The sequence below is a fragment of the Vulpes vulpes genome, chromosome 15 (genome assembly GCF_048418805.1).
Source record: "Vulpes vulpes isolate BD-2025 chromosome 15, VulVul3, whole genome shotgun sequence".
NCBI lineage: Eukaryota > Metazoa > Chordata > Mammalia > Carnivora > Canidae > Vulpes > Vulpes vulpes.
This window is the reverse complement of record NC_132794.1, coordinates 92,899,221-92,925,480: the sequence shown is the minus strand read 5'-3', so window position 1 is coordinate 92,925,480 and position 26,260 is coordinate 92,899,221. Positions and strand designations below refer to the sequence as shown.

General features: G+C 43.2%; 2 protein-coding genes across 19 annotated transcripts in view; one reads left to right on the top strand and one right to left on the bottom strand.

Annotated features, from left to right (window-relative positions):
* NT5C2 (5'-nucleotidase, cytosolic II) overlaps positions 1 to 13,970 on the top strand; it is a 142,178-nt gene extending 128,208 nt beyond the window's left edge. For 16 of the 17 annotated variants that reach the window (XM_072739882.1, XM_025993023.2, XM_025993022.2 and 13 more), the window contains 13 exons: positions 1,165 to 1,256; positions 1,389 to 1,446; positions 2,486 to 2,579; positions 3,218 to 3,271; positions 6,438 to 6,521; positions 7,568 to 7,609; positions 8,672 to 8,779; positions 9,058 to 9,124; positions 9,924 to 10,094; positions 11,403 to 11,454; positions 11,581 to 11,641; positions 11,770 to 11,946; positions 12,528 to 13,970. In XM_072739882.1, coding sequence (XP_072595983.1) covers positions 1,165 to 1,256; positions 1,389 to 1,446; positions 2,486 to 2,579; positions 3,218 to 3,271; positions 6,438 to 6,521; positions 7,568 to 7,609; positions 8,672 to 8,779; positions 9,058 to 9,124; positions 9,924 to 10,094; positions 11,403 to 11,454; positions 11,581 to 11,641; positions 11,770 to 11,946; positions 12,528 to 12,764 — 1,297 coding nt within the window. In that variant the 3' untranslated portion in view covers positions 12,765 to 13,970. Of the gene's footprint in view, positions 1 to 1,164; positions 1,257 to 1,388; positions 1,447 to 1,547; positions 1,753 to 2,485; positions 2,580 to 3,217; positions 3,272 to 6,437; positions 6,522 to 7,567; positions 7,610 to 8,671; positions 8,780 to 9,057; positions 9,125 to 9,923; positions 10,095 to 11,402; positions 11,455 to 11,580; positions 11,642 to 11,769; positions 11,947 to 12,527 lie in introns of those variants that run through there. The other variant, XM_025993035.2, reaches the window with a different exon arrangement.
* Positions 13,971 to 24,068: 10,098 nt separating this feature from the next.
* CNNM2 (cyclin and CBS domain divalent metal cation transport mediator 2) overlaps positions 24,069 to 26,260 on the bottom strand; it is a 148,800-nt gene continuing 146,608 nt past the window's right edge. Inside the window, exons 7-8 of one of the 2 annotated variants that reach the window (XM_025993012.2) lie at positions 25,688 to 25,872; positions 24,069 to 24,992 (exon numbers count right to left, since the gene is read on the bottom strand). In XM_025993012.2, coding sequence (XP_025848797.1) covers positions 24,783 to 24,992; positions 25,688 to 25,872 — 395 coding nt within the window. In that variant the 3' untranslated portion in view covers positions 24,069 to 24,782. The remainder of the gene's footprint in view (positions 24,993 to 25,687; positions 25,873 to 26,260) is intronic. The other variant, XM_025993016.2, reaches the window with a different exon arrangement.

Genomic DNA, 26,260 nt, shown 5'->3' with positions numbered 1-26,260 from the left:
TGGACGACTGCAATAACCACTTAACTGATTTCCCAGGCCTTTGTGTCTGTGTCATTTAGCTTTTGCTGCATAATAAATTACTTCAAAACTTAGTGGCTTAAAACATTGACCATTTTATTTAGCTCGAAATTTGGAGAGTCATCTGGGCAGTTCTGGGATTGCTTTGCTGATCTGGCACAGCCTCACTCACATGTCTGGCAGTTGGCAGCCTGTGGCTGGGGTGCCTCATTTCTGTATGTAGCCTTTTATCCTTCAGCAGGTTATGTCACTCATTTATTCACTCAGAGGTGCTAGTGCAGCAAGAGTAGGCAAGCCCCTATACACAAGTGTTTTCCAAGCCTCTGGCTGGATCCCTAGTTGCTGCTGTTCAAGCCTGTATTTGAGGATGGAGAAAGAGACTGAGCCTCTTAATCAGAGGAACTGCAAAGTCACACGTTACAAAAGCATAGGAAGAATTTGTAGTCATTTTTGTGACATGTCACATTTCTTTCTCCTTTTTATCCTAAAACTGTTATTAATTGAATATTTTTGTAATTCTGATGGTTTTATCCCTTTGCTTAAAAACTATCAGTGGCTAAAACACCACCACAAAAAACCCACAAAACACACACACACAAAAAAAAAAACCCCAAAGCTTGTCAGTGGCACTCCATCGCCCCTGAATGAAAAGTAGCAATAACATAATCTGTCTCAACTCATCTTTCTAGCTTTATTTTCCTCTGCTCCCCTCTGTCTTCTCAAATTGGACTAGTTTTTGAATTGGTCTATACCTATTCTTTAAGGACCAGTTCCTGTGCCACCTTTTTCATGAATCCTTCCTGAATTTCTCTCTCATCACTCCCACATTCACTTTCTTCTACCCCTTTAGTTGAAATGCTCCCCTCTTCCTCTATTTTCTCTTCCTTGTGGCAGTTGTGATATTTTTTTACCTGGTGATAACTTTTGGTGTATGTGACTCTCCTCCATTATCAGACTGAGAACTTGTTAAGGGCTGGAACCTAAGCTTTTTTTTATCTTCGTAGCTACTTATGTGTAATATTTAGAACCCTGCCTTGCATGTAGCCACCAACACATTTGAATGAATTTTTGAATGATTAATATTTCTTATAGCTATTACAATGTTCATTTTTTGAATGTCAGTTAATTTAAAGTTTTTTCTTTCAGACCAGAAACTAGAGAGCAGTATCCAAATAAATTTATCCAGCGAGATGACACTGAAAGATTTTACATTTTGAACACACTATTCAACCTACCAGGTAGACTCATTCTGTGCTTATATATTATGGATGCTTCTCCTTCTTTTCAAAATCATTTGCTCAAGGGAGATAATGAAATAAGTTTGAATTATGTCACTTATAGCTTATGAATATCTATTCTTCATTTTTCAGAGACCTACCTGTTGGCCTGCCTTGTAGATTTTTTTACTAATTGTCCTAGATATACCAGGTATGTATATGGTATAATTTTCTTTTTCCAATTGATTTTTAAAATTAATGTACAGGGTTTTAGAGAACTGGCCATTGTAGGTCTTTTCTGCTTTTCTGAAGTGAATTTAGTGCTAGTGAGAGATGCCACATTGCCAGCCTGAGAGATGGGACAGCACCAGCAGCTCCATGCAGGCTCTCACCTCCCACACGGCCCCTCTCCTTGCCAGTGTGCTGCAGCCATGTTTGGAAGGGACCACTTCTGATTGGCTTCTCCTGGGAATGAAGACGGCCAGCAGAGGTGCTAATTGTGACAACTGAGTGGGAGGTTTGTGTGATGATTATCTGTCCAAGCAGAATTACACTAAAACCCCCAACTCATTTCACAGCAGCTGCCCAGGAGCCATTCAGGGGTGGTAATTTAGTTTTACTCCCAGGCCCAGCAAAATTTGATTGAGGAGTAAATATGGTTTATCCTCCCTGAAGTAAAATTGTGTTTAAATCTTGAACAAGTTATCCTCTTCTTTTTTAGGGGGAATTGCATAACCACTGCTGAAAGTTTAGCCATAGGTGTAAGAGTTTGCAAACTTCTTATCCTCTCTAGGCCTTATCCACTTCAAAGCACTAAATCTGGTGAAGCACCAAGTCACTAAGCTAAATAGAAAATAAGCCATACCTTTGACCTAGAGACGATGTTAGAAAAGTCAGGATGAAGGGAACCTAAATTACCAATTTTAAGTTTTAAATGTTTCTTTGATGGGAACCTGTTTCTTCAAAGTGATGAATAAAAGAACGTGATATTTTTGGAATTGACCTTTTAGATTCCATTCTATATATTATTCTATCACTTTATGTTTGTTCACAATTATCATATTCCATTGAACACTATAGTCCTCTCTGGTGGTCAGATGGATTTTCATTAGGGAGTAATTATTTTCCTAATTAGCCACAACCTTTAGCCATGTGATAATGGAACCTTTGGGTCCCCTGGGCAGTGTTTGATAATCATTTTATTTGCCTTCTTTTGGATTCCCTGTCATGTTCTTTTCATCTTTGTATAGCTGTGAAACAGGATTTAAAGATGGGGACCTTTTCATGTCTTACCGAAGTATGTTCCAGGATGTAAGAGATGCTGTCGACTGGGTTCATTACAAGGTACCTAGGAGCTCCTGATTCACCTAATCACTCTATGATGTGTGTTTTATGGTCTGACATTAACTTTCCAAGTGCAAATAGAGCAGAATTTCTCCTCCATTAAAATTAAAAAAAAAAAAAAAATGGATTTGCCCCCTAGTGACAGCTCTCTAGAGTATTTTTGTTCTTGTCTTTGGCTGTCCTCCTTTCAGAAGTAATGTTGATCTTTCCTCAGTGATAATGCTTGGCTTCTAGCTCTTATTTCAGGTTGCATTTCCCAAACTTAGAAGAGATCTTACTGTTAAGATTATACTTACCCTATTCTTTGATGATGATTATGGGCTGTTTGTTTTTTTTCCAAATACCTCCTGCTTGACTATAATAACACTAATTAATATTTCATTTACTGTGAATTATACTGAGTAAAATATGAAATGCCTTTTGATTTCTAGTTTAAAATAAAAATAGTTTTATATTTTAAATACATTTTGAAGGCAGAGTCATTGCAAATCACATCTGCTGCTTTATCATGGCCTTCTCTAGTTTATTTACTTTTCCATTTTGGTAAATATTTAAGAAATGCATTTGAGTTAATAGTAGACATAGTTTTTCTTATAAACTGTAAAAACTGATTTTGTTCTTTGTTTTTCTTCCTGTAGGGTTCCCTTAAGGAAAAGACAGTTGAAAATCTTGAGAAGTATGTAGTCAAAGATGTAAGTAATAAAGGGGAAAATAGATCTGCAAATCATGGAAATGAATAATAAGCCTATTTATAATGAAATGGACAAGGGAAGATTTGTCTTGATACAATATATGTCAAGTATAATCACCAGTAATTTTCAGCCAGAACATAAGTCTTAGTATAGTTTTTCCTGTTTGTTCATAGAAGGTAAGAAGACCCAGTATTTCATTTGCCCTTTAACTCTAATAATAATAATAATAATAGCAGCTAGAGTAGTTACTGTGTGCACATCACTGTACTAAGTGACTATATGCCATTTAATCTTCCATAGAATCCTGAGGATAGGTATTGTTACCTCTGCTTTATAGATAAAGAAACTGAGGAACAGATGTTACATAACTTGCCCAAGTTCATACAGTTAGTAATGGGGAAAGCCACAAGTCACACCTAAACGTGGTCAAATTATAACCACAGAACTAGATGATAATCTCAAAAATGTACATATATATGACCATTATTTAAATTGCTTTTAACTATCAACGGGAAATAATAAGGAAAGCTTTAAAATATCTTGAAAGATTTTTAAATTCTGTAGTTTAGTTCATAGACTTGTACCAATGTTAATTTCTTGGATTTGATCATTTTTCTGTGGTTATGTAAGATGTTAATATCAAGGGAAGCTAGATGAAGAATGTATGGGAGCCCTCTGTACTATTTTCCCAATTTGTCTGTAAGTCTGGAATTATTTTTAAAGAAATAATTAATTTGGGCAGCCCGAGTGGCTCAGCGCTTTAGCGCTGCTTTTGGCCCAGGTGACCCGGGATCAAGTCCCACGTTGGGCTCCCTGCATGGAGCCTGCTTCTCCCTCTGCCTGTGTCTCTGCCTCTTTCTCTCTGTGTGTCTCTCATGAATAAATTTAAAAAAGAATTAATTGAGAGCAAGCATGTCCATGAGCTAGGGGGAGGAATAGAGAGGAGGGAGAAGGAAAGAAAATTGCCAGCCAACACTGTAATGAGTGCGGAGCCCAATGTGGGACTCAGTCTCAGGACTCTGAGATCTCCACCTAAGCAGAAACCAAGAGGCTGTCGTTTAACTGACTGAGCCACTCAGGCACCCATGTCTGGAATTATTTTAAAATAGAAAGGAGGGGGGATCCCTGGGTGGCGCAGCGGTTTGGCGCCTGCCTTTGGCCCAGGGCGCGATCCTGGAGACCCGGGATCGAATCCCACATAGGGCTCCCGGTGCATGGAGCCTGCTTCTCCCTCTGCCTGTGTCTCTGCCTCTCTCTGTCTCTCTCTGTGACTATCATAAATAAATAAAAATTAAAAAAAAAATGCTAGCATTCTTTAAAAAAAATTTTTTTTTGGAAAAAAAAAAATAGAAAGGAGGGGGGATCCCTGGGTGGCGCAGCAGTTTGGCCCGGGGTGCGATCCTGGAGACCGGGGATCGAATCCCGGTCAGGCTCCCAGTGCATGAAGCCTGCTTCTCCCTCTGCCTGTGTCTCTGCCTCTCTCTCTCTCTGTGTGTGTGACTATCATGAATGAATGAATGAATGAATGAGGGATTCTTGAGTGGCTCAGTGGTTTAGTGCCTGCCTTCGGCCCCCAACGTGATCCTGGAGACCCGGGATCGAGTCCCATGTCGGGCTCCTTCATGGAACCTGCTTCTCCCTCTCTCTCTCTTTCTCTCTCTCTCTCTCATGAATAAATAAAATAAAATCTTTTAAAAAAATAAAAAATAAAATAAAATATAAAGGAGACACACATAGCCCCAAGATGAGATACTTCTTCCTTTTCTCACAGAGTAAGAGTAATAGAATGCAGTATTTTTTCAATATACTTTGGTACAAATTTCTTACTTTGGTATAGTTTTTGTACCTCCTGCTTCCCCCCCACTCTCACTTCCACTCTTCTATCACAAGAGAACACTGAGGGGTTTAGGAGAGGTCTAGGATAACTTAAGTGAAGGAACCTGTTTACTAAGAGAGAAGGAAAAGCTTTTCTTTCTGATCACGTCAGGAGTTAGAATTTCCTCATGGGTCTGCAAGTGCTGGGCATTTCTAGGTTACATCTTGCACATGGCATTCCATTCTGCAGGGTGTATTTTATTATTATTATTTAAGATTTTATTTCTTTAGTTGTCAGAGAGAGCACAGCAAAGAGAGCTTCAGGCAGAGGGAGAAGCATACTCCCCACTGAACAGAGAGCCTGATGATCCCACGTGACCTGAGCCTAAGGCAGATGCTTAACCGACTGAGCCACTCAGGCACTCCTGCAAGGTGTTTTATAAAACAAAAGTATACTTGGTAAAGCCATATCTTACACTCCCCATGTAGAGTATTTTGCTCATGATGGTTAAAATCAGCTCCTCTTGGGGCACCTGGATGGCTTAGTTGGTTAAGCGGCCAACTTTTGATTTTGGCTCAGGTCATGGTCTCAGATTCATGGGATCGAGCACACAAAGGAGTCTGCTTAGCACCCTGGGTGGCTTAGCAGTTGAACGTCTGCCTTTGGCTCAGGTCGTGATCCCAGGTTACTGGGATCAAGTCCTGCATCAGGCTTCCCATAGGGAGCCTGCTTAAAAAAAAAAAAGAAAAGAAAAGAGTCTGCTTGTCTCTTTCCCTTTCCTCCGCCTGCTCAAGTACGCGCTTGTTCATGTGTTCTCTTTCTAACAAATATTTAAAGTCAGCTTTTCCTGACCTTTTCCATACCTCATTCATATACTTTAAGAGATTACAAGGTAATTTAAGCTCTTTCCTGAGGCAGACATGAGGAAGGTAGAGATGTTTTTGTTTAAAAAACATTATTTATTTTTAAGTTGTTTTTGTCTGTGTATGCATATGTGTAATCTCTATACCCGGCGTGGGACTCAGACTTAGAACCCTGAGATCAAATGTTGAATCCTCTTCTGACTGACCCAAACAGGTGCCCAGAGGTGTTTTTAATAAGCATATATAATAATAATATCACCTGTGTGTATCATATATAAGCCTATACATTATATACACCATGCATACTACATATATTAATACTTCATTCATGCATAGTGACAATGTGGTCACTTAAATGTAAAATTCTGAAACTGACCAGCCCTTCAAGGGCATCCTCTATTCTTAATCCAGTAGAAAAAAAACTCCAAGTGTAAATGAGTATATGTTTGTGTTTTAGTGTTTGACTCATCATCCTATTACTTTGCAGGGAAAACTGCCTTTGCTTTTGAGCCGAATGAAAGAAGTAGGGAAAGTGTTTCTTGCCACCAACAGTGACTATAAATATACAGATGTAAGTGCTTAATATTCATATTATGTCTATAGAGAAGAATATTTTGGCCTAAAGCACTATGAAGATAATGAGGACAGTAGTTTGTTAAATGAGGGTAGTTTTTTGCCATTTCATTTTGAGAAGAGTGAAAAAATATCTTTAGCATAAGGACTACATCAGAGTGGTTCTCAAATTTTTCTCAGTATTCCTTTTGACTATTTTCCCTGATTATAATTGGCTACTTGAAGGTTTTAATTTGGAGGTTATTTAAAACATTTGTGCTGATTAATGGCTTCTCTGTCTCTTTGGTGCATCGTTTATACAAACTTGAAAGTCACACATTTATTTATTGTACATCTGTAAATGCCCTCCCTGTTGTTGGGAGCTAGATAGCAGTAGATGGTGCAAAGATGTTTTGACTCTTAGCCATCAAAATTTACTGCCTTATAACTTCAAAAAAATGTTTTTGCCATGATTAAAGCATCTAGAAAAGCCAATTTAACTCCTTGGCCTCATCTTACTTTTGATAAGACAGTTGCAAGTTTTTAGTACTAGCAAGCAGCTCAGTGCTCCCCAGTTCTCTTTATGTAAAATCTTAATTTAGAAACGTGGTGATCTGGAGTAAGCAGTCTTACAAAGCCAACAAGTCTAATGGTTCGTTGGCTTGGTAATCTAGGAACAATAGTTAGGAGGCCAAGGTGTATTATTCCCATGTGAGTCATTAGTTTTCTTGATGCCCTTACCTCAGATAAACATTCCAAATGTATGTTCCAGTCCTCCAGGAGAATAAGGGTATATGGATGAAGCACAAAAATATGCTTCTGGGCTAATAATGTGTCCCAGAAGAAGCCTATGTCCTACTGAGAATGTCAGCTTTTGTTTTATGAAGCATTAATTTCTGGCTTCAGCTGTCATGATTTCATAAACTTAGAAGAAACAATGTGATGAATCATATTGAAAAAGACGTGTCTTATGAAAAGCTTGAGTTTGAGTTGTTTTCTTTGTAGGTGCTATGTATCTTTTGCAAAAGTAGTATATGGACCTTATGTTGGATTTTTTTTTTCCAGAAAATTATGACTTACCTGTTTGATTTCCCACATGGCCCCAAGGTACTATATATAAGTTAGTAGACCATTGCTTTAGTAATAATGAATGCATTTAGTCATCCTGAAATATTGAGAGTAAGGGAATTGTCAGAACTCATTGCAGGAGCTAGTATAGTTTAACATTGCTAGGGTTTTGAAAACTTAGTAGACAGAAATAAAAGGGAGAGATATTTGTGTGTTTGGTGGGATGGGATCAGAATAATATTATGCAGAATTGTTAAGTTTGTATGGTAAAGACTGGAATTTTCAGATTGAGGAATATATCTGATTAAAAGAAACAAAATATATATATTCTTGACACCGTCTAGATACTGCTCTTAGTTATTGCTGAGTTCTGGGCCAAGAGAACAGTTAGCTTTGATATTTAGCAGAGAATTTTTCAGTCCTGCAGTGGGACTACACTCAGATTTAAGGACTACTCGTTGCAACTTAGTCCCATACTTGTGGGATTTTTGTACTAGGCTTGAGTAAATATCCGTACATAATCGCCCAGAAGCACAGTATGTATTGCTCTTCAGCTTGACCTTAAAAATTTAATATCATGGTTCCATTTCAGAATAGAGATAATGTCAATGGGCATAACCTCTGTGTTAGTGCTGTGGTGAGCTTGCAATATGAGCCAAGGGCTAATAATGTGTACCCAGAGCCATTATTCTGAGAACATAACTAGTAAAATTTGCTAGTAATAGTTCCATGTTTTTTTGTATAATACTTCAGTTCTCATGCTGATCTGCCTCTTAATCTGTGTCTGGAGTATTGATTTGCATTCTCCTTGGCCCCTTTTTAGCTTTTTTTAGCCCATTTCAGAGTATGAGCACACATTCCTTTATATGATGCATTGCTGTGAAATAATTAGTAGATAAAATGATTTACAACGTGTTAATTTATATTTTTACCTTGTGCTCTTCCAAAAGAATGTGGCTTATAATAAGACACAGTGTTTTTCACAAAATAGTGGGATCCTCTGGGTATACTTAACATGCCTTACATCTGAGTGAGATGAAATATTAGTGCCTTAAGGTTAGGACGATGTTTTTGGCTGTTGCTCTTTCTCATCTTCATCAGCCTGGGAGTTCCCATCGACCATGGCAGTCCTACTTTGACCTGATTTTGGTGGATGCACGGAAGCCACTCTTTTTTGGAGAAGGCACTGTACTGCGTCAGGTGGATACTGTAAGTCAAGAGGATGATCTATCTGCTAGCCCATGTCCTTTGTATTTATCCTTTCCCTACTCTTATTCTTCCTAAGGAAAGAGGTATTTTTAACTTATTAGCCATATCTTTCTTTTGAATTTAATCTAAGTTTTAAACGTTTTCATTGAGATAGCCAAATAAATCCAAAATAATATAATTCAAAAGTGTTGTTCATTCAGCTGCCTATCCAAATCACATTTTGGGTGGCAATTGTGATCAAACAATAATATTACAAAGTCTGTCATCTCTTCTCACAGAAAACTGGCAAGCTGAAAATTGGTACCTACACAGGGCCCTTACAGCATGGCATCGTCTACTCAGGAGGTGAGTCACAGATTTCCCTTTTAGTTTGTCTTTGTTCAGACTTCTCTGGGAAAGTTTTGGTGTCCTCCTGGTATAGTGCCACCCATATTCCTTAAGTATTCTGAAGATATAGTCCACTGGAGGTAAATGCTTCGTCACATACTAATGCAATAGGAGTCGGGGAGAATGGGTTTGGAAAGTTGTTAGTATGACCTAATGAGTCCTTTTTTTGTTTTGTTTTGTTAAGATCTTTATTTGAGAGAGAGTGCACCAGCGAGTGTGAGCAGAAGGGTACAGGGAGAAGCAGACTCCCTGCTGAGCAGGGTGCCTGATGTGGGGCTTGATCCTAGGATCCTGGGATCATGACCTGAGCCAAAGGCAGAAACTTAACTGACTGAACCATCCAGGTGCCCTGGCCTAATGAATCTTTGGTTTTACTAAAAGGGTCAGTTTTTCCTCATCCTTTTAAGTATTTGAGGCAGTTCTCAAAGGGTTCCTCATAGAGCCCTCATGGACACAGATGCAGATTTTGTTGCAGTCTGATGAGAAATGGGGGCGGTACTTTTGGAGGGTTATATTCATTAAAACTGAAACATGTGGTTTTGCTGCTCTTGGATTTGGTAATCAGGAGCACTGGTTAGCTCAGTGGAACTGAAGGCCTTGCCTTAGAGGCACTAAAAGGAATGATGAAGTAAAAACTAGTGGTGGGTCTTTAAGAAAGGTGAGCCCTTTTTCTAGTCTGGTCCTTGCATAAGAATGAAATTAGCACAGTATTTGCTGTTTTTAACATGGAAACATTTTTATTATTCCATTGTTTCAGGTTCATCAGATACAGTCTGTGATCTCTTGGGAGCCAAGGGCAAAGATATTTTGTATATTGGAGATCACATTTTTGGAGACATTTTAAAATCAAAGAAACGGCAGGGGTGGCGAACTTTCTTGGTGATTCCTGAACTTGCACAGGAGCTGCATGTCTGGACTGATAAGAGTGGTAGGGAACCGTTACTCTTAATTTCTATCTAAAGGGTCAGCTATGAATCAGTCCTCTTTAATGAACTCATTATTTTGAATGTGGGGAGAAAGCGGGGAACAGAGGTGGTCCTAAGATATTTAGATAACTTTCTTCTAGCTAGGTAAGGTACAGAACTCCAAACTTTGAGAAAATAGTAGAGGTTATCTTGTTCAGACTTCTTGACTTCCTTCAGGGTTAAGCACAGAATGTTGCTATCCTAAGTTATATTACTGTAGCAACTAAACTGAATTCCACTTTCCTCTGTAGTCCCGTATTTTCCAGCCATACCTACTAGTTTCAGTTTCTCTGCCATGAGCCTATATCTGTGATTTGAGGGCATTGATGGCTCTGAGTAGTCATATGTCCTATTTTTTTTTCCCCTGCTCTTCTGAGAAGTAGAGAATGAGGCCAAATTGTATTCTCTGAACTGTATGCTGAATTGAGCCGTATGTAGGTCTAGTTACATAAAGTTGTTTGACACATAAGTTCTCCAGCCAGTCCTTGCTAGCATTACCCACAGTGTGGGGAAAGGTACTGCTTCAGGTACTTACCCCAGCTCTTCTACTTAATATCTTCAGGCCCTTAGAAGTTACTGGGACACCTGTTTCCTCAAATGTGAAAATGAGGATAATAACATACTTCATTGAGACTTAACTGGGGTGTAATATATGTACAAAAAAGTTACAAGTAAACAACGTTTCTCAGTCATGGCACCTCATCTGACCCATAGAACAGAGAAATTGATTTGTGTTTTCAGTTCTCCCCAAAATAAATAAAACTTGTTACACACAACAGATCCATTAGGGCTAAATTCTTTTTGGGAAAGCCAGGTCGAGAAAGATGGAACACTTTTAAAGCACGCAACATATCCTAGCTGTTGCTTGTCCTTGGTGGTATTTTCTAGCCAGCTCTTCATCCCCATTTTCAACCTTCCACCAAGGAGATTCTATAAATCTAGTTGATTTGTAAGCTCAGAGTCAGCATCCATTTGGAAGGGAGAGTTGTAATGAGTGGCATTCAGGTAGGAAGAAAAGCAGTTAAGGAAGAAACCATGGCTTTCATCTGCTGCTAGATCTCAAGCAGGCCAGGAGTAGGTTTTCCTAACACTGGAGAAGGAAGTCGTTTTGTACACTTACCTGTAGCTTTACTTTTCAACCATGTCTACAACCTTTTAATTAGTTCCAGCAGCAGTTAAAAACTGAATGCTTTTTATTTTTTATTTTATTTTCTATTTTTTAAACTGAATGCTTTTTAAAAAAACATTTTTCTTTCCTTTCTGAACTTTAGCACTTTTCGAAGAGCTTCAGAGCTTGGATATTTTCTTGGCTGAACTCTACAAGTAAGTTTCTGGATTCTCAAAAGAAAAGTTTCTTCCCTAAAAACCATCTACCTCTTTGGGAATCACCTAGGGGTGTAAGAGACATCTTTTCTAGAGATTTTCAGTGGTGTTTTCTTTTGTTTCTAGGCATCTTGACAGCAGCAGCAATGAACGCCCAGACATTAGTTCCATTCAGAGACGTATTAAGGTATCCAAATGGGATTTGGGAGAAAACTTGGAAGATCAAGTTGTGATTTTTTAATTTCTTCTGTTATATAGGAATTGGTGTATAGTCAGCACTCAGTAACTATTTGAATTCAATCTTTTCTGTTTTAGAAAGTAACTCATGACATGGACATGTGCTATGGGATGATGGGAAGCCTGTTTCGCAGTGGCTCCCGACAGACCCTCTTTGCCAGTCAGGTGATGCGGTATGCTGATCTCTATGCAGCATCTTTCATCAACCTGCTGTATTATCCATTCAGCTACCTCTTCAGAGCTGCTCATGTCTTGGTGAGTTAATACAGTCTTACGCTACTATTTTCAATTAAGATATATTCTGTAAGGCTGAGATCTGCAACCAGGTTTATTATAGGGTGGTACAAGAGAGTTTTGGTCTTTCTAATGTGCAAAAGCCCACAAGCAGGTTACATGGTTGCACAGAAAGGGGTCTTTGAGAAAGCAGGATCAAGATCAAATGTTATAGGGTATAGGTTTACCCTGAAATGTATATTAAATGTTGTTTGAGTAACGAAGACTTTCCTTTTTGTAAGCATAAAAACCGTATTTCTCCCATTTAGTGCTATGTTCTGATACTGACCTATAGTTCAGGACTGGCTTTTGCTGCGAAATAAGAATTTTTCTCCCTCATCTTTTCTAGTTCGCAGCTGAATGATTTGGACAGTTTTGAAGAAGAGAGAAAAAAAGATAGCTTTAGGTAGTTCTAGAAAGACATTATTTCAGTATCTAAATTGGCTGGGCCTCTGATCCATTATAGACATGTCTCTGCACAGCCACCTTAAGCAGGATAAGGGATTAGGATTTGGAAAACTGTTTTACTCCACTTGCTTTCTGAATCTCTGACTTTGTTTTAGATGCCTCATGAATCAACGGTGGAACACACACATGTAGATATCAATGAGATGGAGTCCCCTCTTGCCACCCGGAACCGCACATCAGTTGATTTCAAAGATACCGACTATAAGCGGCACCAGTTGACCCGGTCGATTAGTGAGATTAAACCCCCCAACCTCTTCCCACTGGCCCCCCAGGAAATTACACACTGCCATGATGAAGATGATGATGAGGAAGAGGAAGAGGAAGAAGAATAAAGAGGAAAACCAAAACTGAGCATCCATTAAACAAGTCTGGCAGGACTCACAGGAGCAGAGGATGGGTTCTAGTGGTGGGTGGGGAGCTCCATCAAAGGTACATCTGGAAAGTTTCTGAAGACTTTAAAATATTTTAATCATAGAGAGATACTTCTTAGTTTTGTTTGCACTCTTTGCAGATGGTTCAAATTGTAATGGAGTCTGTATTGAAAGAAAGTAAGGGTAAAGCTGGGCTGAACTGCATGCAGATGGCTCCAACGTGGCTTGTGACACTGTTTCCTTGTCTTGTTTCATTCTCAGTATGTATTGGCTACACCAGGGGTGGTGAAGAGTCTCAGAGTGGAGCAAGGGTGATGGGAAGAGGTGATCCAAAAATGATGTTATGTTACAAATTGTGCTCTTACTCCAAAGTCCATCCTGAATTTTTCCGTGCATTACACAGTATTATATATCAGTGGAGAAATATATTGTTCCCATTATCAAATGTAGTCTTCTGTTCAGGTCAGGGTTCCTTTTATGAGCTTTCAAGGGTCCTCTATGCCTGTGGGCAAATTAGGGGCTGCAGTGGCCTTGCACAAGGGTTTGCTTTGCTGAGGGCTGGTCTGGAATGCACTGCAGTGATTCTGTTTTGAGGTAAAAGTCTTCATCTCTTCTTATATTTTTTTTGATAGCAGAGATGCTTATTATCCAAAAACAATCTTTTTCTCATCTGGGATGAATCTGTAGAAAGAATTTAAGCTGAAAGAGGACAAAGGAACAAGCTCTGTGAAAAGGAAAAGGAGGAACCTCCTTCTTTCATTAGAGCATAACTGAGTGAACTTCTTAGTGTGGGCTAGTGTGGCTCATGCTCCCAGAGTCCCAGCCTTCTCTGTCCTTTAGGGTGGATTGCTATAGTTCAAAGTCAAGCTTTTAGAGGATGGGAAAAGGGTGAAGTCAGAACCTTCCTAAAGCAGAGGGCACAATCAGTGTGAATAAATTCACTTCAGAATCCCAAGAGAAATCACTTCTTGTTGTTTTGAACAAGAATGGATCATTACTGTGTACTAAAGGGTATTAGACTGCCTCAGGTGCAGTCAGAGTGGCGACAGCAGTTCCAACATAGTGTAGACTTGTACTTTACCCTTCCTATATTCCTTCCATTCTTACTGGTGAACACAGATGGTAGATTTAGCTGCTCTAGAATTCAATAAAGTATAATATTTCTAATACTGACTTTGACCCCTTCCTGTAATAACTGTTGGTCTTCAGGTGGGTTTAGGTTTGGCTAGTGACATCAACTTGACATTCTCTTAAAGGAGATATAGTTTGGCATGACTAATGGTTAAATTTATAGTACTTAAATAAGTCTCACAACTTTATCATGGGAAGTTCACAGGACTATGAAGTAAGACTTTCAAAAATGATTTTATAGGAAGGGAACATAATTCAGTAACATAGCTAAGACCATATTACCTTATCACTTTCATTATGGGCTTTACATTAAGTTATGTCAAGAAACATTCTAACTGGTATTTCTTAGGAATATATGCTACTTTAAAAGTAATCAGGTTATGGGGGTGCCTGGGTTGCTGACTCGGTTGAGCAGCTTGATGTCTTGATCTCAGGGTCTGGCTCCTGAGGTAGAGCTCCACGCTTAGCAAGGAGTCTGCTTGAGATTTTTTCTCTCTGCCCCTCCCCTGCTTGCACATAGTATCTCAAATCTTTAAAAAAAAAAAAAAAAAAATCAGGTTACAGATAGCATTTAAATACTCTCCCCATTTTAAATTTTAAAGAGTATGTTTGTGGTCACCCCAGCTATTATTCTCATTCAAGATGGAGATGTGCAGTTTGACACCATCTTAAATTTGCTCAAAGCCAAATAATTTCAAAGTGACTTATTAAAACTATAGAGCCTAACTTCTAATAGTACATTTACATACTTTGTTTTAGAGCAAAGACCATTATGAGCACTTTGCTTTTAATTTACCACACTTTTTATATTGTGTTAGCCACATAAGATCTTATCTTTATAAGAGTTTCTTTTTAGCCAGATGTCTGACAGTGGATCCAAAGATCAAGGAGTGCACACAAGTTGAAGAACTCCACTGCTGGTCAGAGCTTTCTTCGGAGCACCAAAACCTATTTTAAAGAGCTAGGATTCCATAAGCATCCAAGATGAGAGTAGTTTCTCTGCATATTATTCGTGTTGGAAAAGTGCTAGGAATTAGGCAGTCGAGGGGCTGGCACTCAGGGCAGATGTAGTTGTGCTTGCTAAAACATCAAAGTGGGTTTCTCTGTTGCCAACTAAAGTTATGGAAGCTAAACTTAATGTTTTTGTTTTAAACCTGAGGCATTGTTAGATTGTGAGAACACAGATTTCTCAACTCTTCAGAATCTCTTGGTATTTGAAAAGCTCCGGACACCCCTTCTGGGGTGCTAGACTGAACTGCCAATCTTAGGGCGTGTATAGGATTGCCAGGGACCCTGGCACACCCAGCAGGTGGTCAGAGGTGCAGCAGACCACAGCCCGGCTGGGTTCCCTCGTAAGGGGACTTGCCTCATACATTCATCTCTACAGAGATGGTCAGTTTATTTTGAAAAATTAAAGCCAAGAAAGTTTAGTGTTCTATTTAGACCTTAAATTTTCTCCTGCCATACAGATAGCTCTGCTGAGACCCAAAATAAGCAAGCAAGCCCTTCCAAGCTACCCTTTCTACAATGCTTTTAGAAGTGGTTCTTAACAGAACTAGAATAACTTGGAGCTACAAATCCTTTAGTCATGTTACTGGTTTTAAACAACTACTTTAAAAAGCCACTTGCAGTGACATGTCAGACTTAAAAGTACTTTGTTCATGTTTAGATATTTCTAAATCAGATTTATTTATTTAAGAAATACTTTGTCAACAACTTTAAAGCCCTGCAATTTTTCCAAGGCTGCCAGAGCATTTAAAAATACTCTTATTCACCACAAATAGCCTGAGACAAACAAGTGCATAACTAAGCCTGCATTAAGGGTGGGAGCCTTGTACACATTCCGTGTTATGGAAACTATTTAACCTTTCTTTGATGGTGGGAAAAATGGTAACTATGGTCCAGCTATTGCCATACAGGCAGTGGCCCAGTTTCTCACTTGGTTTAGAGATATATATCTCAGTACTTCGTTTTCTCATGACATTTTTTGTCTTGGTGACTAGAGCATAGGGCTCTTTCTCAACGTTTTTTCTCAAGTAGGACAATTTCAAATGATATACAACCTTGGGAGGCCCTTGGAATGAAATCTCTCCCATGGAGCTATCTGAGCAGCCTTAAAAATAGAAGAAAAAAATGACACACTACCATCAAACAGAAGGGAGGACATGCACAGCCGCCAGGAACAGAGCCAGGTGACTTCCAGTAAAACCCACATCATTCCAGCCTCCACCTCCACTAACATGAACCAGCATTTCACACTGTTCTCACTGCTGAGTATGTAGAAAGAGAAAGCAAGTCTTCTAAAGAAAATGCATTCGTTTACAGAATAAATAAGGCTTCTTTTTTTCTGTAACCTGGCAATCTCAACCATTTTTCCCTGTCAGACACAGTATCTTCATCCCAAAGCCACAGCAATCTGACTTGTTCCAACAAGGATATGCGATTTCAAAAATAAAATATATGTAGTATTTTAAAGTTCCTCTGAAGAGCTTTGGCACAAAAAGTACTCGCAGTGGAACACATTTTACCTCAAGCTTGCTGACTCTTACTGTAAGTCTAAGTAATTTACATTTTCTAATTTAAACCAGTTTTTGGTCTGGTCTCTATGTTTCTTCCTACAAAGTAAGATCCCTTCGCTTCATCTTATTACTAGGAAAAAGGTGGATTACACATTGCTTCATGAATCATATTAGGTACAAGTAGGCCCCCAAACAGCCTGCTCTCCATTGAGCTCTTCCCAAAGCCATGTCTGCCCAGGGCTACAGACAAAGCCTGTAGAGTCTGGGCCAAGATCAACCTCACCACATGCACTGGAGCCCAAGCGGCTAAGTGCATGTTCTTCCCATGAAAAACAGCAACAGTTGTGAGTCTCACAAGTTCCTGAGATACTCTGAAGTATTTGCCCAGCAAACCTTTCCAACACTAAAAAAAAAAAAAAAAAAAAAAGTTTATTAAATGTCCAGTCTTTTTTTTTGAGAGAGGGTTCTCACCAGAAGTAATGTGTGACTTATGGGTATAGGAGTGAAGCAAGTAACTTTATTCTTGGACCCATTGTCCTTAAGTCAACGATGTAGCAGAAGCCTACTAAGGAAATTAGCTCAATCTAAAAATTCCCATCCTGTATTAGCCTACTGTCGGAGCACTTCACAATCACGAATTCCCCAGCAGGAAGAGCACTTTGACAAAGAACTGCAACTTCTCCCTTGTGTCCTTAGGGCTTAGAGCCCTCCACCAGGGGAGATGGCCTGCCACCAGAATGTCACAGCAAAAGGGCCTCATAAACCATTCCTTTGTTTTGCAATGGGATAGTATGAGCACAGATGTGAGGATCTTGGAGGAAAAATGAAAGTTTTACAAAACAAGAGTTTATTAGCCATCTAATCCAACTTTTGGCGCTCTACTAAAGAAGTGTCACTGTTGAATTTACTTTCAAAAAGTATAAAAATTCAGAAATCCACTCCAGATTATAAAAAGGTCGCTCATTCAGGATGTAGCAGTCATTTTCTCTACAAGGCTCTCTGGTGAGTCATAGTCTGTGTCCTTAGAAGTGCTGAGTTGATAAGAAGTGCTGGGGAGCATAATTTGTTATATGAAATAGGAACCCTAGAGCTTTTTTCATGGTAAAGTTTAGTAATAAACTTGTGTCTAGTGTGTCCCCATGGGCACCCCATGGATACAAAGGGAAAACTCAGGAAAATCTCATCTTAACAGCAGGAAAAATCACCTCTCCTTTCCTTGGGGAATTTCCTGATTTGAACTCAGAACTCCTCTAGACAAAGTGAGTAAAGCAAGAAAAAGTAAAACAGCCAACTGGGACTCCATGTGTTAGAGAAATCCTTCCCTGGCCCTCCGTGCTTGCTTCTCTGCATCTAAGGAAAGTAAGCAGGCTCCCCAAAAGGTAACACTTCACTGGAACATAGAAGTACCCCGTTAATACTTTAAAGAAATTGGGGGTAATGACTGGGGGGCATGGTGATGAAGTCAGGTGTGTCTCAAAGCCAATAGTTCTTCATGAACTGTCCCCATCTACAGGGCAAGTGTAAGTAAAGCAGATTGCAGACATCAGGGTTCAACCACACGGTGCAGAAAATAAAGGACCAGTCAGAGCACGATCCTCTCTGGAGTGTAAAATAGAGACAAAGAGTGGAGGCCAAAAGATTCCAGAAAGACGTCATTGAGGGATAAGTCACAAAAGGGGCTGGGAACCTTGACCAGAAGATAATGCAGGGTCTGGAAGCACCTGAGTGATGCAGGTAAGAAGGAACCTAAAGACTTGAAAAGCAGTAGTGATGGAAGAGGATGGGGCCCCAACACTGGATTACCAGGGAAGGTGGATGCCCACTGCATCCTGAAGAGCATCTGAACACGACTCCCCACGGTCGGGCCCGATGTTTAACTTGAGAGTGAACATCTGTGCCGGCTACCACCGTTCCCCTAGGCTTTGCGGAGCAGAGGACCTACAGAGCCATTCTCCTTAAGAGTCAGCTGAGAGGCTTGAAGGAGGCCTCTGGTCTTGCCTAGGAAAAAACAGCTTGGACGTTTGCCCAGCTGAACTGTGTGCTGTTAGTGACTGAGCCGCCAATGTTGGAACAATTTGAGTGGATTTCCTCAGGGTCCTTAACTAAAATGAACTGATGGGACTATAATCCTTGCAAAGGAGAAGCCCCCTCCCCCCAACCTCCTCAGAACTGGTGGCACCAGACTCTATGGTAAGGTGGAGGCACAGTTCTAGCAACCCTCTCTTGTACGTAAGACTTTGTGGTGTGTGTCCAAAGGAAATGCCCTGCTGTGTTGCCATGCCGACAGACAACCAATCCCAGCTTTCTCACCAGTACAGCCAGGCCACTGGGCAGGGGACTGAGGTTGGTGTTGCATAGATGGAAGGGGAAAGAGGGAACACACATCCGCTGGAAGGGTGAACAGAAAATCATCATTTATCTAAATAGAATAATAGAAATGAACAAAACCTTTTAAAACAATCACAAAATTTACAAATAAATTGGTACAAAATAAATAGGAGAGATTGTAAATCTACAACATCATTTGAATTATAAAATGCATTCATTATGACAATCAGCTCATGAAACCTATACATGTCATTTGTGCTTCTTTAGGCTTATGTACACAGCTCTGAATACTGTGTTCGGAGAGCTTCACTGCTGAAAAGCATGAAATGTACACTATGACACAGTAAAGGCTGAGGAGGATGAAAATCAGACACAAAGCAGGGTCTTACTTGAGGGCCAAGGCAATGCTGGCGTTGGGCCTCAAAACCATGAAAAGGCATATAAGAAGCCCAGATGGGCAGGCAGCTTCCATGGTCCCGAGAGATGGATTCTGCAATCCAAGGTAGGAATTTAGAGGCCATCACTGTTGTGGGGCCAGTTTCCCAACCTGGCTTGGGAAGGTGGGAGTGAGGAAGAAGGCTCTGGTCTCACATCCATGCTGTACCGTTATACAGAATAGACCCAGTCACCAGGAAACCACCTCTCAAGCATGTTGCAGATGTACTTGAGAGCCCTGCCATGACGGAGACAGGCCTCCATCCTCATCCCAAACACTAGTCCATCAGGAATATTGGTGAGCCCAGTAAAAGGGGCCAGGGATGCTAGGGTCAACCTAAAAGCAGCAACCTCTTTATGGCAAAAACAGAAAAAAAAAAAAAAAAACTGCCTTCTCACCCACTTTAAGGGACAAGAGAACCCTAGGCTCCATGGATGAGGGGCTCTAGAAAATATCTCGGCTTAGTCACAATGTACTAACAGTAGAGGCATATGTACATAATAAATAATAATATAAAATAAAGCATATACATTTGTAGATTTAAGACTCCAGAAATAAGAGAAGTCAATGGACTGATACACTCCGCCTTCACAGTAGACTTCAGACATGGGGAAGAATGAATCAGAAGCTAAGCTGGGGCTCTCAGGGGAATGAAAGTCTTGATCCCTTACTCCTTCCTACTCCAGGAGCCTGAGACCAGCTAAGTATACCAAGGGGCCTGGGCCTCCAACAAAAAGGGAAGGCACACCCAAGCCCCACCAGGTCTGTAAGAATTCTTCCCAGGGTGAGCCTAAGAAGAATCTGGCCCCAAAAGAATCACTTTCCAAGTGAATCCGTGTTGGGTCAGATGTGGGCAAATACCAGAAGATACCCTGCCAGGCAAGGCAAGCTGTTCTTCCAGTTTATGTTTAAACTCAACATAAGTGGGTATTCGAACTCAAAGATATGTACTAACTCAAGTCTTTCGTATAGTATGTGTTGGAGCTGTGTACATAAAAACCTTGCTATACAAATTCCTAGAACTTTACGCTCTTGCTACTAGAACCTTTGTTTCTAAATGTTGCTTCAAGTACAGCCTGGTATTTCCCATCGGAAGATATTTACAGTGAGTCTAGTGAAATGTCAGTGGCTCTAGCATACACAGAAAGATTACTTGTGTAGAGCCAACCACAAAGGTCTAAGAAGCCAAGGAAGTCCCCAGCCCAAGGCAGGAGGAAAGCTGCTCCAAGCTCTGCAATTGCTATGAACTGCCATTGCCTCCTTCTGTCCTTCGGGCTGACCAGGGACTCTGGGAATCTTCAGACAGGGCAGAAGGAAAACCAGCAGGTAAGCACTCACTGCAGGAAGAATGCCTGCGAGTGTTAGAGGAAGGAGGCCCACTGCCACAGCCTGGAGGGACGGTGACATCAGCAAGCTCGCCCTCAAATGGAGGCAAATGAAACTCATCTCAGAGTTCCCTGAACTCATCTCTCTTATCAGCCCACTTGAATACAAAAGAAATATGAAAAGATAAAGATCTGTAAATGGCCCTGAGATATAAAAATCCACTGAGTAGGTTGCTCATTGATAAATTTACATCGGAAAATTTCTGAATCACTCCAAACCACTTTCGTACTCAGTTCTCTAACTCCCTCCTAACTTTGCATTCATCTACAACTGACACAGACGTCCTTCCTTGCTGGATGGAAGCACCACGAGCACAGAGCCTACAGTGGAACCAAGCCCAGCCCAGAAACCATGTCCTTGGAAACTGCACCGGCGCCCCAGACGCCCCCACATCCTGAATGGCCAGCTCTGTCAACCCCCTGCAAGAAAAACCCGTCTCTGAGGTCAAAACTGGCAGGGCAATCATTCCTGCTGTTCATGCCACCAGAGAACTTGAGGCGTGACATGTGCCACTGTCAACCCTCCCCTGGCAGCTGTTTCCAAGTTGAGGACCCTTCCTGTACTGGCTCAGAGGAGTCTTTCGTTGAGGATCACCCCTGGCCAGCCCTGGAGGAACCTTGGGATCTTGGCCCAGGATGAGTGAAGAGGGCCATAGATCCCTGGCTGGTTTTCAGAAGATGATAGGGTTGGGTTTGTTCTTATTTTTGACCAGCCAGGACAGAGGCTCAATCAGCCAAGGGCCTCCTGAGGTCTGCTTCTCAACCTGAGAGAAGTGGGGGGCGGAAGCTTGTGGTCCCTGCCCAGCCCAATTCCTATTACCTCCACTCCTAGGGAAAATGCAGTTCTACTTGTACCTACCACTACTTTCCTAGACTTAGAAAGCTGATCCTTTAGTGAGATGGCACTGGGGACAGCACAGGGAAACATATTCACAGTTAATGTTCCATATTGATGTGAAGTTCTGTGTTCAACCTCTGCACAGAAGTTCCTTAAAGTTACATGAGAAAATGGCACGGTATCCTACTTCCTCCCACGTGGGGAAGCCAATCTTGTCAGCGTGGGCAAGGAGGGAAGCGAAGGTGAGGAAGGAGGGAAGAATGGGGTCAAGTGGTATGAAATTACGTGAGAACCATGGCTTAAACTAGTTGATTGGCACCCCATATCCATGTACCTACAGATCTTAATGTTCTGTTTTCCTAAAACTTTAAATACAGGATTTTGAACTTGCCTGATAAATATGAACAGAGACCAACAAGGGAAAGAACCTGTAGGGTAGTATTGGGAACAAAACCCTCTCATTTATAACAACAAAGCAGACTGTCCTGGGAACATCCAGATACTAGGGATCCAGTTGCAGGTGGAACCTTTGGGATGCTACAGTGGCTAGAAACAGGAGGAGGCCCTGTCTGGTCCCACTGAGCCAGGGCTCGAAGCCCCGGCCGCAGAAGCCACGGCAGACGGGTGCTGGGCCCGATAGCCAGGGCTCCAGCAGCATTCAAGACACCAGCACCCGTGTCTGCTGCAAAGCCCACTCCCCTCCACACTTAAAGCCGGCAGCCCTAGGCAAGGCTGATCTACTGGTGCTGCATTCCGAGACCTGGCCACTGCACACGGAGATCTCAAATACTCAGTGCCCTTCTCTGCCGGACTCTCCCCTTTATAGACATGACTGCACAGAACGTCTAAGCCACAATCATCCTGCTGCCCAGTGAAGCAATGAGCTGGCGCTTCTCCTTCAATAGCCTGAAGTTAGTTTCCAGAGGGAAAGCAGGGCCCGGGGCAAGAATCTGATCACTCAAGACAGTGAGTGTGATCTGAAGGGTCTTGAGCTTTTCCCAAAGCAGATATTTAACTATAGCCAGGAACGATTTTCAATTCTCTGTTGTTACAAAATATGAATAATCAAAGGTAGAGAGTGGTGTACAGAAAATAAATACCAACTCGAGAGACTAAAGTTTCATCCTCTGGGCGTAGGAGCCTCTGCTGCAAAGCCATCCCTGCCAGCACTTTACAGCAGACTTTTCAAAAAGCCACCACACTGAGTAGGGATGATAGTGATGACAAGTTCTTGGTTTCTCTCTGAAGTCAAGGAGCCAGCAGCTGGAATCCCCGGCCTCTCACAGAGCTTTAGGATTCACAAAGGAACCGTGGGGGCTCTGAAAAAGACCCAGCACATTAACCCTGCTTCCAGCAGCTCCTTCCAGTAGCAAGGCACCCTGAGACAGGCCGCATGTGGAAAGGCAGATCAGCAGGGACCGGGCCAAGGGGGCAGAGTTCCCGAAAGTCAGAGGAACCCCGGCGTGGCAGGGCCAGGCTCCACCAACCCAGCGGGGAGGCGAGTACTGTCCAGGCTGGGAGTAAGAGCGTGGTGCTTGGAGGGGGGCCGCTCCCCTTGCAAGACCCACGGTTCACTTCCTTACGGGGATAGTCCCAGTTCCCACGCCACACTGGGGTTGTGCTTGGCTAGATGCGTCTTAGAAACAGACCTGCTCTTGGATGGATCTGTTTATAAAAGGGGATACTCGGGGTGCAGGGTCCCACTAACATGAAGCTACAGAGTGGGGGGCTCCATCCCACGGTGGCAGGTTGGGTGCCAGTAGTGGGCCACTCAGCCCCCTTAGGGGGCACCCTGTGACCCTCACCAAGGGGCATGGCACCCTATGAGGAAGACCCTCCGGGCAGACATCCCAGAGGAAATACTGTGGTAAATGTGCCTGTGACACAGGAGCCACCACACTGCTCGTCCAGAGGCAAGCCTGGCGTGCTGCTGGGGGCTCCCCAACCCAGAGCCCTACCTGGGGGGGCACACTCCTACCTTGAAGAGGGAGGGGGAACCCGCTGCCCAGCCCAGGCCTTCCCTTCAGTCAGCGGGACCCAGGGGAGAGCCCTGTCTTCTGGGCTAGGGCCTGGAAGCGCGCGGGCCGCCCTGCGGTCACTGCGTCGGAGGAGCCCAACTCGGGGTGCGGCGTGGCCCACAAAACGCACACGCCCCTTGGGCTGACACTTGGAACAGATAAGACAGTTAGGAACCCAGTCACTCAAGAAACATCTCCTGACACTAACTTCACTACGCGGGAGGAATTTGGTATTAACATAAGGCGGAGACACACATGAAATGGCCACAACACACATTTGGCTTCTGAATCCCTGTTTGGGGCCACACCGGCCCTGGCGCACCGTGGAGGGGGCGCACGGGGGGCGGGGCACGGCGGTCCTGGGGCGCGGAGCCCAGGGGCCCAGGAGCCCAGGCAGGGGCGAGGAGGCGCAGCCCCAGGGAGCCCCCCGGCCCCGCCCCGCGGGCCTCCCCGCGCCGCCCCTCGAGCCCGGGAGGACGGCCTGTGCCCTAGGGCGCCCTGGCTGGGGGCGCAGCGCCGGGCGCGGGGCGCGGGGGGCCGAGGATCCAGGCTGCAGCAAGGTCGGTCGGGATGCAGCCCGCTTGCCTCTCGCCAATGATAAACCGTGGCCTTAAAATTCATGAACATTCATTTTGGTGATAAAAATTCCTTAGAGGAGCAGAAATCACATTCCAAGCAAATGTTAAACCTCTCTGAGGGAAAGGACGCGGTTAAACGTTAACTTAAAACAACACTGAGCTCACGGAGGCGGCGGAGGGGGGCCCGGGGAGGGCGCCGTGCAGGCCCCGCCCCCCGCGGGACAGTTTTCTTCATTCATCCTTCAAGTTCCACAGCGACAGGGCCATGGGGGGTGGGGGGGGAGGAGGGGGAGCAGCCAGTCCGTTGGGCTCAGGTCACCTCACGGAGTCACGGCAGAGTTTCAGACACAACAACGTACAACTCTGCAAAAGACACTGTTTAAAAACATCATCTCTTGGGAAAAAAATAAAATAAACCGCAACAATTTTCAACTTCATGCAAATTGAGGGAGGAGGAGAGTGAATAAAGATAGAAGATACAACTGAAAAAATAAACATGATTCTATTTGGGTGGAAGAAGTTCATCTCCAAAATCTCGAATGCCATGTCCTGGCTGTTGGTGTCACACCTCTAGCTTCTGTGCCCGCCCTGGCCATCCTCCGCGGCGGCTTCCGGGAAGGGGACAAAGTCTTTGGTCTCAGGATGTTGCAGGACGCAGCATGGCACACAAGCTCACGCTAATGGGGTTCATGGTCGGCAGGCCTGGGGCCTCGGGAGTTGGGGGGCGAGGGGCAGCGGTGGGCGCTCTAGATGGCCCCTTCACTGTGCAGGCTGTGGTTGGCCTTGTTGTGTGTCACACAGTTCTGTTCATTGAGCAGGTTGGCGGTCTCGTCTGGCAAACCGTCGTGCAGCTCCGTAAGAGTCAATTCAATTTTAGTGTTTTCACTGTCTGAAGACTGAGGGGTTTTGTCCATCCGGGATGCCATCAAGGCATTTTGGTATTGCTGTCTTGAGATCTGGGGCCAGAAGATGGTACAGAAGACAAACGAAGACAATGCTTATTTTTACGTGTTCCTGTCTCTACTTCGTATTACATGTTAAAATCCCCCACCCCAGCTCCCCCAGAAAGGCCCCTCAAAGTTTTTCTAGGAAAATATCATCCTCATGTATAAACTGAGTCACCTTGCAAGTTCAAGTGAACTCTGGCGGACAAGTCAGTGTTTACTGATCTAAGCCATTTCCAAATTTTCGTCTCAAAATTTCAGAGACTGGAAAATGGAGATAGGCTTCCACCAGTGGAAGTTGGCTCGTTCTTCAGAAGACACCTTTATTTCAGACTGAGAAAAGAACCCTGTATGGGGCAGAAGAGAAACAGAGGGTTCTTCCCACCCCATCTCAGCAAGTCTTCGGAGACTCCGACCTCAGCCCTTCTGTGGCCACCCGGACTCACTGGACTCACGAGCTCACGAGGACTTGCTGAGAGAGGTTCCTCCTTTTTCTGCCTCTGGCTCTCACTCCCTGAAAAAGCCACATCTGACTTGGCAGCTCTTTTAACAGAGCCAGGGAGATAAGTGTTTTCCGGAGCCTAAGTCTTGGTTGGGCACAGGAGCTGGAGGTAGGGCAGCCCAAATGGGCCGGGGAGCCAAGCCACCTGCTGGAGCAGGTCCCCTCCGGCGGCCAGGCCCCGCCAAAGCACGCGCTCCCCTCTCACCTTAACGAACTGAAGGTCAGAGAGGGCCCGCACTGAGTAGTCAGGGATGTAGACTTGAAGGAACGAGGAGGTGAGCTGATTGTTGCTGCTCCCCAGTGTCGGCGTGACTGCGTCGATCCGGTCACTTCGGCTCAGAGAGTCTGAGTGATTCAAGCCACACGGGCGAGGAGGCGACTTGTTTTCACCTAGACACGGAGGAAAACAAACAAACAAACAAACCCCCCATAACCTTTTAAGCGAGGTAGACAGAACCAACACAGTCAGCTCTTTATTTTCCAAATAATAGAAAGTAGTAATTAATAGACCAGTTCAATCAGCTTAACCCAGACGGGCCGTACAGCTCACCACCTCGACGGCGGCCTGCTGTCCGGAGGGTTTGATCAGTTCTGCTGCTCGGCCCATTCCTGCAGGCGCACATCCTCTCTCTCTCCCTCTCTCCCTCTCTCTCTCTCTCTCTCTCCCTCATGCACACACAATCCCTCCCGAGTGAGTCTCTGACAGCGAGGTCCCCAGGCTGCACACCTGCGTCAGGAGCATCCCCTGGGGCTGCGAAACGCACAGGCCTCAGGCCGA